Here is a 15648-nt window from a genome sequence, read left to right as displayed (position 1 = left end):
CTTCAGGATGGACTTTGAAAGCTGAAGAATGCCACTTATTACAAAAGCACAAGGCAATGTAGTCAGATCATAGAATCATATGGGTTGAAAAGGACCACAATGCTCATCCAGTTTCAAACCCCTGCTATGTGCAGGGTCACCAACCACCGGACCAGGCTGCACAGAGCCATATCCAGCCTGGCCTTGAATGCCTTCAGGGATGGGGCATCCACAACCTCCTTGGGCAACCTGTTCCAGTGCATCATCACCCTGTGTGGGAAAACTTCCTCCTAATATCTAACCTAAATCTCCTCTGTCTTGGTTTAAAGCCATTCCTCCTTGTCCTGTCACAATCCACCCTTGTAAGCAGTCATTCTCCCTCCTGTTTATACACTCCCTTCAAGTACTGGAAGGCCACATTAAGGTTTCCCTGGAGCCTTCTCTTCTCCAAACTAAACAAGCCCAGTTCCCTCAACCTTTCTTCATAGGAATGCTGCTCCCAGCCCTCTGATCATCTTAGTGGCCCTCCTCTGGACCCATTCTAAGAACTCCATGTCCTTCTTGTGCTAGCTACCTGGATGCAGTACTCCAAATGGGGTCTGTAGAGGGGAACAGTCACCTCCCTCTCCCTGCTGGCCGCCCCTTTTTTAATGCAGCCCAGAACACAGCTGGCCTCGTAGGCTGCAAACGCACACTGCTGGCTCATGTCCAGCTTCTTGTCCTCCAGGACCCCCCAAGTCCTCCTCCACAGGGCTGCTCTCAAGATCTTCCCCCAGTTTGTATAAATACCTGGGATTTCCCCAACTCAGGTGCAGCAGCCTGCACTTGCTGTTGTTCATCCTCATTATGTTCTCATGGGCCCACTTCTCCAGCCTGTCCAGATCCCTCTGGATGGCTTCCCTTCCCTCCAGTGTATCAACTTATCGACTGCCCCGCTCAGCTTGGTGTCGTCTGCAGACTTGCTGAGGCTGCGCTCAATGCCATCGTCTGTCATTGATGAAGATGTTGAAGAGCACCGGTCCCAAGGCTGACTCTTGGAAGACACCACTTGTGGCTGCCTTCACCCTGACACAGAACCATTAATCACAACACTTTGGCTGTGTCCAGCCAACCAGTTCTTAATTCACTAAACAGTTCATCCTTCAAATCCTCATCTCTCCAATTTATAGAGAAGGGTGTGGTGAGGAACAATGTCAAAGGCTTTGCAGAAGTCCAGGTAGATGATACCCATTGCCCTTCCCCCGCCCACTGATGCTGTCACTCCATCATAAAAGGCCACCATACTGATCAGGTAAAATCTGCCCTTGGTGAAGCCATGCTGGCTGTCTCAGATCACCTCTTTATCTCATATGTGCCTTAACACAACTTCCAGGAGGATCTGCTCCATGATTTTCACAGGCATAGACGTGAGGCTCACTGGCCTGTAGTTTCCTGGGTCTTCCTTACTCCCTATCTTAAAAATAGGGGTAATGTTTGGTCAAGTGTTTTTCAGTATGACTTTCTACTTGGGTGCAAGGAAGGCTGCCTTCTGTTAAGATGTTTTCTCAAGTGCTGTCTGAAATAATGGCCTGCTTGTTGTTGAGGATATTTGACTGGTCTTATTTTTAAAAGTGATTTGTTTGCCACGAGCTTTAGCTTTTGTGCCTTTCCTACGTATGTACTACTGGTCTGTTTTCCAGTGACTGTTCTCCACTCAAAAGGAGGTTTTTAATACTTTTGCCAGAATACACGGCATCTAGGTGGAAATAAATGTTTCTAGGCAGTGAAAATAACTTCAGAGGTCCTTAGGGATATTGGACACAGAGATGGTTTGGTTCCATCTGGAGATCAATGTGGTGATGAAAGTGTCAGAAGAGCTTTGCCTAATGACTCTTACTGGGAGATACCAGTGTCCAGAACCATCCATGGGACATCAGGCTGCTCACCTTGTTCCTTAGTACAAGTTCACTTTGTTTTGAGGAACATTATAAACCGAACCTGTTCTTGCTTTTTGTCCCAATGAACATGGTGTCAAAGTCCAGGCTGTAAGTAAAAGAGCGTGGAGCACTTCTGTCTTATGATCTGTTTTTTGTGGTCTTTTCCTTCCATATTTTGAAGGGAGTATCAGACTTAGTAGTGTGCCTGTTCTTTTCTGTATTGCGTTTCCTGATAGATGCTGCCAGGAAATTTGGCAGCAAAGCAGATTATACTCCACTTTGAGAAGAACTTCACTGTAAGAGGATTTTGTGGTAGCACTGCTGACATAAAACTAGTTCTTACTCTTTCCACATTCAATGTTTTGTTTTGTTTTTGTTGCTTTTTTTAAAATATAATGCACTGGTAAAAAGTACTTTTTATGTGCTGACATGCTGTTTTTGTTTGCTTAATGCACAGGAACTGTCTGTTTCTCTGGAGATGGTTTATGGTGAAGTTTGTGAAGGGAATGATTCTGAAGAGGTATTTCAACAGTTCCTTAAGTGGAAGCATGCTAAAATAGAGGAGTTCATTGAAATTAGAAATAATACAGATGCTGCTTTGCACATTCTCACTGACTTGTTCAGTGGCATCCTAAAGGTAAAGCAAACAAGTCTTATCTTTCCTCTTTCTGAAAAAGATGAAGTATGATGCATACAACCAAGCTTGTGTGCAGTAGTCATTAATAGAGAGGGAGATAGTTCTACTGTTATGCACAAAGCCTTAGCTGTAGTACACAGGAAGAAGGTGTATCTTGAGGAACTCATACCAGGCAAGGGTTTATGCTTTCCTATGAAAGAGCATCTTTTATATTAAGCAGAGTGCTTTTGTGTAACCTGTGTGTGCACTATCTAATCCTTGTGTGACTGAAATACTGTAAAGGAGTAAAGTGGCCTTTTAGAAACACCTTGTATTTTCAATGTGGAGATTGGCAGCCCTGCCTGAAGCAGGGGGTTGAAGCTTCATGATCCTTGCAGTCCCTTCCACCCAACCCATTCTGTGATTCTGTAAATGCCTGTAACCTGGTGTAACATCCATCAAAATCTAGTATGGAATTGGATCAGTGATAGATAAAGGTTTTTGTTTTTAGAGAATGAATGGCTCCTTTTCACTGTATAACTCCAAAGTTTTTGGAAGCAATATATCATTTGAACATGACTATAGAAGTTTTTGTTTATTTAAGACAACAAAATATTTTTGTGATCTTTAGTGAAATACCCATGCTAGACAGGTAAATGAATGAGGAAGAGTTTAACGCTTCCTATTATGAGGATGCATATTGCACATTAAATACAGAAACAAACTTTCATTGCAGTTCTTGTTGCCAGTGTAATTAATAGATGGCATGTAATTAGTAGACGAAAGTAACAAAGTTTTGCCAAAAACATCCAATGGAATTATAAACTGATCTTACTGACTCAATCTAGTGCTTTCTGTATCTTTATCTCAAAGCTGTTAATTCTGCCTTGTATGGAAGTATTCAAGGTTTGCTGGCGGAAATCTTTAACTTTACATCACCGTTTATCAGCAGTGAATTAGATCCCAAGGTGCATCTTTATCTCAAGCAGCATCTCCATTAAAAAAAATAATAATAAAAAAAAAAAGCAAATTTATCTCCACATTTAAAAAAAAAAAAAAAAAAAAAGCCCACTGAGCACTGAGGGTGCCACACTGAGCTTTGGTATCAGCATTTTGTGTATGGCGGTGTGGGCAGGATTGATGTTGATTTTGCACATTAGACCCAATAGTGGGAGGATTAGGGTTTGTCTACTATATATGTATTTTTTCTCTTAATCATAGTGAGATTAGGAAAGTAAAATGTGATCAAGGCAAGAGTCAACTTTTGCTTGCTGTGTTCTAGAAATTGCTATCATTGCAATGATAGCAATTGATTGTATCATTGAAGCATCAGTAAGTTTAAAGGTAATATTAAATTAAAGGTGATATTTGACGTACATTCTGATTAGATCTCTATTAGTGGTGATTTTTGTATTTTCTTGTCTGTTCTTGTAACTGAAAGCTAGAAGATAGCAAGGTTGATTTTATATTTTCCTCTCTTTTGAAGTGCTTTGACCTGAGCTCAGAAGCATCTTCTGATACAGAGGAAGTTCCTGGTAATGTGGATGAAGCTCTCAAAGAAGCTGAGTTGTGCGTTTCCAAAGAGCTGAAGACAGATTTAACAGTATGTTTCTTTCTTAATATTGTTTTATTTTCTTTATTGGGCCAGGGGATGGGGGAATGTGATGAAACATCACTCTGGTTGTTTCTCAGAGAGAAAAGAATGTTGTCCAGGCAACAGGCAGAGGGCAGCCTTGGGGTTCCAGGAACTTAGCTCTATGACTGACTTAACTAAGAAATACTGAGAGAACTAATGCTTCCCTCTGTAGAAGCAGAGAAGCATTGGTCACATGGTCATAGAAGATCAGGTTCGTCAGGTAGGATTTGCCTTTTATGAACCTGTGCTGGCTAAATCTGATAAATAGTGAATGACTGTTAAACTTTAATCTTTGTAATTCAATCCAGGAGCATGATGAGAAAGAGAAAGGAATAATTAAGAGTGCGTACAGTAAAGTTATGCATAAAGTTCGTCAAGAGCAAAATCTGATCACAGTCATACAAGAAACATACCTGGCCAGTGTTGAGGTTAGTTCTTACCTTATTTGTGTCATGCTGACCTGCATTAGTAATTCTTCCTGACATACCTTACTAAAAAGGTTTAATTTTTACCTTTTCCCTCTCTTACAGTGGGAAATTCTAATGTGTGCTGGTGAGAGATTGGTTAAGTTCAAGTTTGAGAGAGGTAGAAAAGACTTTGTTTTGTATGAGTACAGTGTTGTGTGTTTGGGTGCTTTGTGTGGCTGTGTGGTGTTGCTTTGCTGAGGCAATGGGCACTGGAATCTGTGGATTCATTGCAAATCTGTAGTATGTAACTCAAGTGAACTTAAGTAGGATGTTTTCCAGCAGGTTGTGAATGTAATCAAAACTAAACAACAAAAAACTTGTTTTTGTGGGGAAGATTCTGAAAAGCTGAATTCAGATGGGCTTCAGGCAGTTTCTCTCAGTGCATTGGATTAAAGCCTATTAAAATAGAACTCTTGAATGTTGTTGTGATTTTTTTTTTTTTTAAATTTTTTTTTCTAGTTCAGAAAACAAGCTGAGAAATGGCTGAATAGGCGACCTAATTCTGACAATTTACTATCAATTAAAAAAAACATGAGAAGTGTGAAAGCCCAGTTAAGATGGAAGTTGACTGAGAAGAACAACCTTGAGGAAGTATGAAAATCTTAGGGGTCATTTTTTCCAAGTTTATTTAGAAATGCAAATTTTGTTCAAAGGGGTGGTAACTAGACAGAACAAAATGTTCTTTCGGTGCTTGGAAGATTGTTCTTCAGGCTCGGTTAGGACTAAGAAGTTGCTTGATCTGAGTTCTTGTAACTACACAGCCATTCCTTTCAGTCCCCAGCCACACTACCGTTCCTTTTAACTAGAGCTGAATAACTTGCATTCCCATCATGTCAAGCTAGGAACTACACTCAGGTAGCACTTAGAAATCATGGGAAATCCCTCACCAAATGCTGCTGCTATGAAGTTTGGGCCGGCTCTGAAGGGAGCCCTTCTGGGAAGAATAGTGATTTTCTGTTAAGGGAATCTTTTGGGTTTCCTGAATGGAGGCTGAAACATAGGCTCCAGAGCTGTAACATGGAAACTGCTTTTTAATCCTAACATAGTAGATTATTGTTGTTTGGTATAATAGCAGAATGAGAATTATACACTAACTTTGTTATTCCTAATGCAGGCTGATGATTACAGTGAGCTGGAAATTACAAGAATAAAAGAAGAAATTGCTGCTCTGCGAAATAAGCTTCTTCAGGAAATATATAAGGAACGAGACGAATATGTAAGTATTATTTAGGCAACTAAAGTAAAGCTGTTTGGGCCCCATCTGCTTTTCAGTTGCTTTTTTGTATGTTGCGGATAAAAAAAAAGTGGTTTTTTGTAGTGTTGAATGTTAAGGTGGCTTTTTCTTGGCAAAATCTGTGGGAGAAGGAAAGGAAGCAGGTATTTGAGTGTAGTCTCTTCAGACAGTTCTCCCCCCATGTTCTACCAGTCCTCCCCCTTCTCGTCCCCCTACCTTAAAGCAGATGAAGTAAGCAAGAGAAAATGAGCTGCAGTTCTTGACTAAGGAAAACTGCTGGTGAGACTGGAAGATCAGGTTTAGAAGAGAGATTATTTCTTGAAATGGGGAATATTTTCTTATAACTAGGCTAAGATAGGATTTAGCCTGAATTGAAGGAGATCACCTTTTCACTGAGCCCTCCATCTGGAAGGAAGAGTTGAAACCATTGCCTTGCAACTTACCTCTGCAGATACAGCATTTTTGTGCAGTAGTTACCTTGCATTATAGCTGTAAGGGATCTGGAGCTGATTTGAGTGCTTTGGTCCGTGTTACTACTTGATTTGTCTTCTCTGTTTAGTCTGAGTGAAGTTGTGCCTTTTGTCTGGTCAAAAAAGTGTAATATTGTAGAGAAAGCAGTTCCTTTTTGCACCTTAACATTAGTGATCTCACCCTTAGAGCTTTTGGAAATCTATCTGTATTGAACTCTGTATTACTAGGAGAGGTGAGGTGAGGTGTTTTTTTTGTTAGAGAAAAGTGGTGGTGGTGTTACTTTGAGCGGTGCTGCTAAAGGAGGTACAGATGTGTGTATGCAGGATTGACAAGTACATACTTTTCAAATGTCAACATCTGTGATGTCAGAAGATAGTGACTTAAAGCTGCCTTGTTTCCTTCAGGAGAAACTTGCATATTTGGTACAGAAGTGGTTCCCTGAGCTGCCCCTTCTGTATCCAGAAGCAGGAATTCTAACCTATATGGTAAGCATAGATTGTGTTTGATCGCCCTGTCAGTTATTGTTTAGGACATTACCATGAATTTTCACTTCTTTCTGCCCGTCCTCCTGGGAGATGTTCAGTATTTTGGTAAGTGCCTTGCAAATGCCATTTTGTCTGCAGCTAGACTCTTGCTCACACATGCTGTCATTTTAACAAGTCCCCGCTGTGGTTGTGCTTTGCTAAGTTTTTTGAGAAAGAGGAGAGATGGTCAAAGCCCATGATCTTGAACCTTACCAACTGTTAAAGCTGTACTCTTAGCCCAGCTCTGTGTGTGTACATGTGCTTCAGAATTCAGGTGGGCTTCTGTCGCACAGCCTGGAGCGAGACCTTTTAGATGCTGAGCCCATGAAGAAACTGAGCACGAGGCGGCCGTTAGTGTGTTCAGAAATTCAGGATCAGAAGGTTCTTCTAAAGGTAATGTTTGTCCAGGCTTTCAGGTACCACTGCAGGTAAGACCTTGGCTCATGAATCTGCTGATTCTGAATTAACTCTGCTGTCTCTTTTCAGTTCCTGCATTCAAAAACCTGCTAGCACATAGCACTAGCCTGTAGAACACAACATTGTTCTCCCTCTGGATTGTTTTCCTGTTGCCTACTGGTTTTTTTTTTTTCTTCTCTATTTGAGGGCAGCTGTAGTAAATAGTGCTTCTCTTCTGCTGACTGTTCCTTCTGATATTTGATGGGCCCTTTAGCTTGTTCATTCCTCTAGTTTTTGTTTTCTTTTTTTTTTTTTTTTTTGTAAATGCAGGTTTGTCTTCCAGATGATTTCATGGTGAAACTCCAGAACTGCTGGTTTTGCTTTGCTTTACTTTTTTTCCAAAGTGCTTCCAATTAAAAATCCAAGGGATATAGTATTACAGGAGGCATTGTTATTTAAAAAAAAAAAAACTGTTTTGGACTTAATGTTAAATGGGAGACTTGCTCCTTCTTTCACTGGTACAGACTTCAAGTGTTGATAAATGGGCATAAGACACTTGGAAATTAGTTTTTTAAATAAAGAAAAAGTTATTAGAATGTAACAGCATGCCTTTCTTTAACTATAAGTGTCACGTGGTGATGTTACAGGCATCAGAAACAGGAGCTTGGGTATTTGTCTTGTTTTTCAGGGATACTCTGTGGATGTGAGCTCAGAAGCCAAAGTGATAGAGAGAGTTGCCAAGTATCGCAAAGCCTGGGATCAGCAGAAGGAGAAATCCAGTTTATTACAACTATTGTTTCTTCTTTTCTGCAAGGCAAGATTCAAGCCTGTAATGCTGGTGGTTTTTTGTTTAAGCTGGAAGACTTTCAAGTTGAACTTTGAGGTTTTAACATATTTAAAGTTGGATCATTGAATCAGTTTCTTTTTTACTTTCTGACCTTAGTTTATGTTTACTAAGAAAATAGTTTAGATAATCAATTGATTCATCATATACCTAGTGCATGTGAAACTGCTCAGTATTCCTGACTTTTGAAGTAATTCTTTTTTTTTCTTGTTGAAGTCTGATCCTCTTGTGTATTTAATGGTCCCATACTACCCTGGAGCAAGTCTGACTGCTGTACAGGCTGATGCACCTTTAACTTTAGAAGTAAGTACAACTACTTACTGATAGTAGTACAACTACTACTATCAGTGTGTTCCTTTTTATGAGTTTGGACTCTGCTTTTACCATTTTGCTGCTGCTGAAGGAGTTTCAACAGTAGTCTTCCTTAGGTGGCTGAATTTTGAATGTAGAGATGCACAGAATAGGTTGATTAGCATTTTGTCAAGCAGTAGACTGTAATTTTCCATGAGATTTTGCTTGGATTTGCTATTTTATTGAAATCCATGCCTCAGCTGTCTTACTAGAACATTTAAAGACTGGAGTGAGCGTGTCAAGTTTGTTAGTGTGGACGTTCTTGTGTTGGAGAATAAAGAACTTGTTGGATGAGGAGGAGATTGCTCTTTGGGAGCCTTGGTGTGTCTCTCCCCTCTTTCCTTTCCATGCACAATTCGTTGGCAGTTTGGCTGCCAGCCCTTCTCAAAGAAGAGGTAGCCAGAAGCCGGTACAAATTTTTTCCTTAGTTCTGTTTGATGGCTTAAAGCTTCTGGTTGCTAACTTGGAGGCACTTGAAAGGTGCATTTCTCAAAGCATGTTGCATGGATTTTTTTTAATTTTATTTTTAGCTTAATTCTCTGTTTCATATTAGTGATTTGGTAATTAGTGATTGCAATTTGTTTTTGACTGACTGCAGGTTATCACAGTCACACTGGGCATTAATCTATACTCTGTAGAACAGTTATCAGAAACTTTGAATTTGTATGAATCTTAAATCAATAAAGTCTTAGTTTTGAAAGAGAACAGTTTTGCTTTGTTTCTCCTGTATCTATCTTTTTAATAAGCACCTGAATTAAATCGCTAGGAGACATTAAAAGTGATGAAAGGAGTGGCCCAGGGTCTGCAGACATTGCATGGAGCAAACATAGTACATGGATCTCTGCATGGAAATAATGTTTTTGCTGTGAATCGAAAGCAAGGAGTTGTTGGAGACTTTGACTTCACTAAATCGGAGGTAAAATAAAACAAATAAAATCCAAACTTGCAGTGATTGTTTTTTTTAGTCAGTTACGTATCAAAAATGAAGTGTATCTGCAATTTGTGAGATACATTTGTCATTTGAGAAGTGTCACAGTTTGTATTATCACCTTTATGACCTTTGATAGTTCTAGTGTGGGGTAAAATCTGGCAGTGTATTCTTCTATTACAGTTAGAGATGATAGGTGTGTGTGACTTTGTCTCCTTTCTACTTTACACACAATTTTTTCTGTCAGAAAAAGAGGATATTATGGTTCTTTTGAAGTCAGCATAGAATGTTGTGATTAAAGTTGGCTGACCTGTTTAAAGAGAGAGGGTGATGCCTCTGCTGCAACATGCTGTTGGTCTCACTTGAAATTCTGAGTGCAGCTTTTTCCCGCAGGAGCAACGTGCTGCTGCAGACACGATGGTTGTTGGTACCCTGAGCTTGGTTTCTCCTGAACTGAAGATGGGGCAGCCAGCTTCTCCAGCCTCTGACATGTATGCCTATGGCTGCCTTCTGTTCTGGGTAAGTTATGGCTTATGAGAGAGTTTCTGGTAATATTACTGTAGCACATGTGGCAATAAATGAATAAATGTTATTTTCTACTTTGAAATATTTTGGAGAAATAAGCATTCATATGGTAGGATGGGTCCCTGGACAACCTGATGTAGTATTTGATCTAGCAGTTGACTACATCTGTAGCAAGAGGATTGGAACTTGATCCTCAAAGTCTCTTCCAACCCAAGCCATTCTATGGTGATTCTTTGAGATTTTTAAACTAGGTGGTAGGTGTGGAACAGATGGGAGTTAAGACTGAGCAGAAAGTAGGTTTTTTTCTGTTAGGTGTGCAATGTAATCTACATAGAGTGTAGTAACATGACCAAGAACTGTTACTGTTCCTCATGCTGTGGATTGTTGGCTCTTACTAATTCATTCACAGTGAGCCTTTTTTTCTTCTTTTCTTTCACCCTTGCCCATGGGGAATTGCCTTCATCTTCCCGTTGTTTGATTTGGGTAAGAACAGGACTTTCAAATGGATATTTTGTTTCTTGTGTGATGTGTCAGAGGGGAGGAGAAAGCAGTCTGCTTTCCTGTGCTAGGTTGTGTGTTACACAGCCTCTCCTCTTCCTCATCCTTTTTTTGCTTCTGGTGTTGCATTGCAGTTTCCTTAGCTCAGTACATCAATGTCACGTGTTCCAAATGGAAGACTTCAAACCTCATAGGCTTTAAAAACCATGAGCTACCCAGCAGTTATTGATGTTGTCATGCAATGATTTTTCACGAACGCTTGGTATGTTGGGGCCAGTTCACTGAGTCCCTCTTGGTGGGCCAGGTACATCATTTCATCTTTTTGGGAAATGTGGGCAGCTCAATCAGCTGTGAAGCATAGCTTTGTTAATTCCTTCTGTGTCACAGGATCTGGAGATGCTTTGTAAATTGCATGTTAGTTTTTATCCTCTACCAGTTATGTCTGCTGAGAAGATGAACCTTGTTCATATGAAAGTCATAACTCTTTGTTTTCCTCCCAGTTTAGGTAGCAGTTGCTTAAAATTAAGTAACTTTTCTATGGAAGTAGATAAACTAAAGTATAACTTAATATTGTAATGCTTGTAACTTATTAATAGGGTATAGTTTGGTTGGAATGATTTCAGTACCACTCAGATCTTCATCTGCTTTAAAAAAATTCTTATTAAAAGTTGAATTCCTGGTGAGTAAAAAAAAAAAAAGTGAGTGTGAAATAAATGGAGGAAATGAAGCCACCATAACAAATGGTAATTGCTGGCTCTACTCAAAGAGAATATCTGGGATGCAGCAATATCTGCAGTCTTTTGAAGCCCTATCCAAGCTCCCTAGGTGAATTTTGAAGTAATCTGTGTATATTTAATTAATCTGTAGCTCAGTCTTGTTGTATTGATCGTTTGAAAATATTCAGCTTGTTGACTCAGCAGATACCAGTTTAATGACAGGTGTCTGAAATGGTGTTCTTCTGAACAGTCCTGCCACCTGTAAAATGGAGACAGTGGTTTTGTGAGTTCTTGAAGGCTCTTGTGTCACAAGAGCTCAGCACTGATTAAAGAGATGCTTCTTTCTCCTGTCTTTGTACAGAACAGAGGAATTTGCAGCTTAATTTGCAAACAGAATTTTGAAGAAAAAAAAAAAAAAGCTAAATATAGATATAGTTTTCTGGGCAATATAAAGGGCTGGGGAAATTTCACTTCGTTGATGGGTGTAGGATTCACATCTGTCTGTTAGAGCACACTAAGAGGTGTTGTGGGGTATGGAATTAAATATACAGCTTAGGCATCGACTTTGAGTCATATTTCAGAGTCCATTTTCTTTGGACATCTGATAGTTGCTTTTCTAATACTGTATTTTTATATGAGTCTTGTTTCTGTGCAAGGGCACCCCGAGGCCCCTGTGTATTTTTCCCTACTGTGAAAATACAAGCAAGTCAATACAAGCACCTATTTTCCACAGCAGTCATTTTCATTTGAATCTTCCTGACTGATACTTGTTTAAACTAAAGGAGAAAACAGTGTTACGTATTAGGTATCTTTTAATTTACAGCTTTGCATTCAAAACCAGGAATTTGGCATAAAAGAAGATGGAACACCTGAGGTGGATGCAGTTGGCATGGTATGTGTATTGTCTGAGGCAATTAGACTGGTGTTACTTAGAGATATCAATTCATAATATTTTTTTTAAAGTAAAAAAAAATTGTAGGTACTGGGTTGAAAGTGTTCTGACTTGATTATTCTAGATGGTGTGCATAAATTATATTTGAGGAAGAGGAAAATTCCAGAGTTTTCTTAATAATTAAATTAACCTCAGAAGAGCAGCTTTGCACGTAACTTGGTATCCTCCAATTAAAGACTTGGAAATAAATAATTGAGATTTGTGCCTCAGAGATGATAATTGAGGTAGGAACCTCTTTTCTCAGGTCAAGGAGGTTGATTTTGCTCATCTGTCTTTTACTTAATAATTGCATAATTCATGAGCATTAATAACATGGCCAACTTCCATTTTAGTCACTTAATTGCAGTTGTAAAGAAGTAGCATACTCTCTATCTTTTGCCCGTTTTCTCTTCTTGTGTGTGTGAAATGTAAGCTTTCCCTTGCCTCTGAAAGGAGTCCAGAGGCATAAGACAACTGTGCATGATATGAACTTCTGTTGATGCTTTCACTCTCTTCTGTCAGCCTTTGTGCTATGCCTGCCTTAGCATCAGCAACTGTTGACTCCTGGAACTGTATTTTCACTCTGTGTTTTGAGACTTAGTGTTAGCCATCGTCTTGATTTTGAAGTTAATTCTTTGCTTATGATAGGAAACATCTCTTGGATGTTTATCGCAGTTAGATATTTTTATGGCCTTCTCTAGATCTTTATTAATGTGAGTACTTCTCTTTCCTTGGGTTTATTTTCTAATGTGACTCTTTCCTATAAGCTTTCTGTCGTCCTGCCAGGACTTAAGACCTTTTCTTTTGCCTGCTTTTAACTTCTGCATTTGCTGCAGGTGCTGCCTTTTTCTTCTCATGTCTTAATGTTATTCCATCTTTTATGCCACCATACATAGTTTAAGGAAATTCCCTGGGAAATTAGTGGACCTTTTTTCAAATCACTTGCCTCAAACCTCTGCTAGGTCTTGTTCTCTTCTAGTTAGTGACTGCTTTGCTCTTGTCCTCTGCTTCTCCCAGCTCCTTCAATGGGCAACTTCTATTTTTCTTTTTTAAATCGTTGGAGATCATACTTTTTCTATTGATTTTACTGCATGTGTTAACCTACTGCTTTGCTTTTGATACTTGAGAAGGCTGTGAGACTCTTTAAATCATGCCTTACACTATCACAAAAGCCCTGCAAGCTGTTTAATTTTTAAGTATTACATAGTAGACCAAGCTCCCTTAGGAATATAGGGAGGAACTAGAGGTAAGTCTCTTCGTTGCCCAGAGAAGCAGAAAAATACTTTAAATGGAGAAGTGGAGGACGAAACAGCAGAGGTGCTGGTGGTTGGGTAAGTTTTGGTTGTTTAGCAAGGGAAAACAAAACTGATAATAAATCACTTTTTTGATTGGTTATGCTTCTATGTCAACGATATGAATGCTTTGCAGAGATGTCTTAGATAACACGGGGCAAAGATTGATCTAGATTTACTACAGTTCTGTTTGTTCTGAGCTGTTACTGTGTTTAAGTTAAGAAACGGTATCAGGCAGTCCTAGGCTAACATGGCTGTTGTGCTTCCAGTGCTACCGGTGTGTTATCACTGCATAGCCCAGTACTGTAAATAACTTTATTAGATTGCTTATCTTCTCTGCAGTGTCTTTTTAGTAACATTCAGCCAAGTTCTCCAGTGATGAAGTTGCTGCTACTAAAGCACAGGGCTGTCTACCAACTCCCTTTGCAAAATTAATTCAAGTGTGACAGTGTCACGAAAAACAAATTAAAAATGTAACATTTGAGCAGTGAGGTGATCCTGTAAATAGTATTTCTTATTTCTCGTTGTTGGTTCTCAGTTCTTAATTAAAGATTTAAATGAATCTCATGAAATGTGTAGTATTGTAGGAAAGAAGACCCAGTACTTCATGAATCGCCATTAGTGCTAACTGTAGGATTTAAACTTTATTCTATGAAGCTTGTACAGAACTGGTCAGTGCATCATTTAGGGTTATGTGTAATCCTTAGATACTCAAAAAAGTTAATTTTCATAAGGGAAACTTGTTTAAGGAAGTATAAGAGTTTCTACAGATATAAAAATAGAAATGATTCACTTTTGTTTTTCATAAGATTCCTGCATAAGAGAGAGCCAGTTTCAGTTTATCTTTTTTTCTTCTTCTCTAGTAGGTATATTCTGAAATCCTAACAACTGCTTTTGTCTGAAGGATTAATATTCTTCTTTATCGTTTTTTGATTGCTTTATTTTTTCACTGAACTTTTTTTAACCTTGATGGGTGATACAATCATAATCAATACATCATCATTCATTTTGAAGAATTCATTCTTGATATATGTTGATGCATGTGCTCCAACTACCAGAGTTTGTTGGGAAAACTATTTGTGTGTCCTACAATCCCCAGGAACACCCCTGAGGGTTTACTAAGAACTGTGATACTAATAAATATATTCCAACTGTTTCTTGAGGAGAATCTTAGACCTCTGGCTGTTAATACTTGCCCCGGTTCTTGGGGAAAATGTATGTTGCTTTTAAGGACCTTATCTATAATCACCTTATTCAGAATTAATCTCTATGCCCGTGTGCAAGCTTTTGACAGGCCGGTAATTTCTCTTCCATCTCAGTCTTGTGCCTAGAGGAACTGTACATTTGCATCTAGTAAAATATTTATTGTTTTCCAGAAATGTAAAATTGATGCAGGAAGGTAGCATTCAACTTCTAAAAGGGGATATTAATTTTAGGTAGCTGCTGAGGAGAAGTCGTGAGTAGAGACAGCATCTTGTAGCTACCCATTTGGTTACGCTCAGCTTCAGTGTTTGATGTATGTCAGTGTTCAGTTTTGTAAATTTATAAAAAGATGTAAACGAGACCAAGAAAGTGCAATGAATGTTTTCCTACAGCAGTATTACCTTGGGGGGTCAGTTTTCAGTTGCTGTAGTGTGAGAAACCGATGAGAAGGGGGATCTTGTTGATGAACACTTGACATGGAAATATATAAGAGCAAAGCTTTTCAAGCTCCATAAATTCTTGGACTTTCTTTATTTTTAATTCTACTGAGGAAGCGTATAGGCATGGTTTACCCCTGCATTGTAGTGCATGAGATATTTGAATGCTTTTGTCTAGAGGTTCTCCTTCAAGCACTCCTAATGTCTTGTAAGCATTTTAAAAATCCTTTATATCTGTAAGATCAACAGTTTTCAGATCTCATATTTTCACCCAGATTTCCAGTTATCTGGAAAAGTTAATTTTCTTGAGCCACTTGGCTAGTCAGTGGGAGTTGGAAGTTGTCTGCTTGCTTCTGTCTTCAAGCTTTTGGCAGCTTGTGTGTATTCCTTTCCATCACAGATCCTCTTTTGTCTGAATGAAATGTATGTGCTTTGCTGTCTTATTGAGCCAGGTTGGTGGTGATGCTGGTTTGCAGAGGCTACAGTCAATCAAGTGCTCTTGTGGAAAGATTCTTTTTATGCTCTGTTTTGGTAATATGTCTCTAGGTGAACACTTGAGCGTTCCTTGCAGCTCCCTTATCCAAATCCAGTGCATGCCCTTCCTCGACAACTGATGTTTATGTGCATGTGTAGCAGTTGTGTTCTGGTGTTTTAAGTAAGCAGACTATCACTGTTGATGTTCCA

The 15648-nt window shown here is 39.1% G+C and overlaps 1 protein-coding gene across 1 annotated transcript in view; it reads left to right on the top strand.

The window, feature by feature from the left end:
• Positions 1-15648, top strand: part of STK31 (serine/threonine kinase 31) — a 34945-nt gene that overhangs the window by 17402 nt on the left and 1895 nt on the right. The window contains exons 12-23 of the mRNA XM_042817070.1: positions 2353-2532; positions 3998-4114; positions 4456-4575; positions 5074-5205; positions 5729-5830; positions 6724-6804; positions 7111-7236; positions 7928-8053; positions 8300-8386; positions 9201-9350; positions 9756-9881; positions 11925-11993. Coding sequence (XP_042673004.1) covers positions 2353-2532; positions 3998-4114; positions 4456-4575; positions 5074-5205; positions 5729-5830; positions 6724-6804; positions 7111-7236; positions 7928-8053; positions 8300-8386; positions 9201-9350; positions 9756-9881; positions 11925-11993 — 1416 coding nt within the window. The remainder of the gene's footprint in view (positions 1-2352; positions 2533-3997; positions 4115-4455; positions 4576-5073; positions 5206-5728; positions 5831-6723; positions 6805-7110; positions 7237-7927; positions 8054-8299; positions 8387-9200; positions 9351-9755; positions 9882-11924; positions 11994-15648) is intronic.

This window comes from Centrocercus urophasianus, unplaced genomic scaffold (genome assembly GCF_019232065.1).
Source record: "Centrocercus urophasianus isolate 14NV4802_14NV808 unplaced genomic scaffold, USGS_Curo_1.0 seq_16, whole genome shotgun sequence".
Lineage (NCBI taxonomy): Eukaryota > Metazoa > Chordata > Aves > Galliformes > Phasianidae > Centrocercus > Centrocercus urophasianus.
The sequence above is the reverse complement of the archived record's forward strand: the minus strand, read 5'-3'. Positions and strand labels throughout refer to the sequence as shown.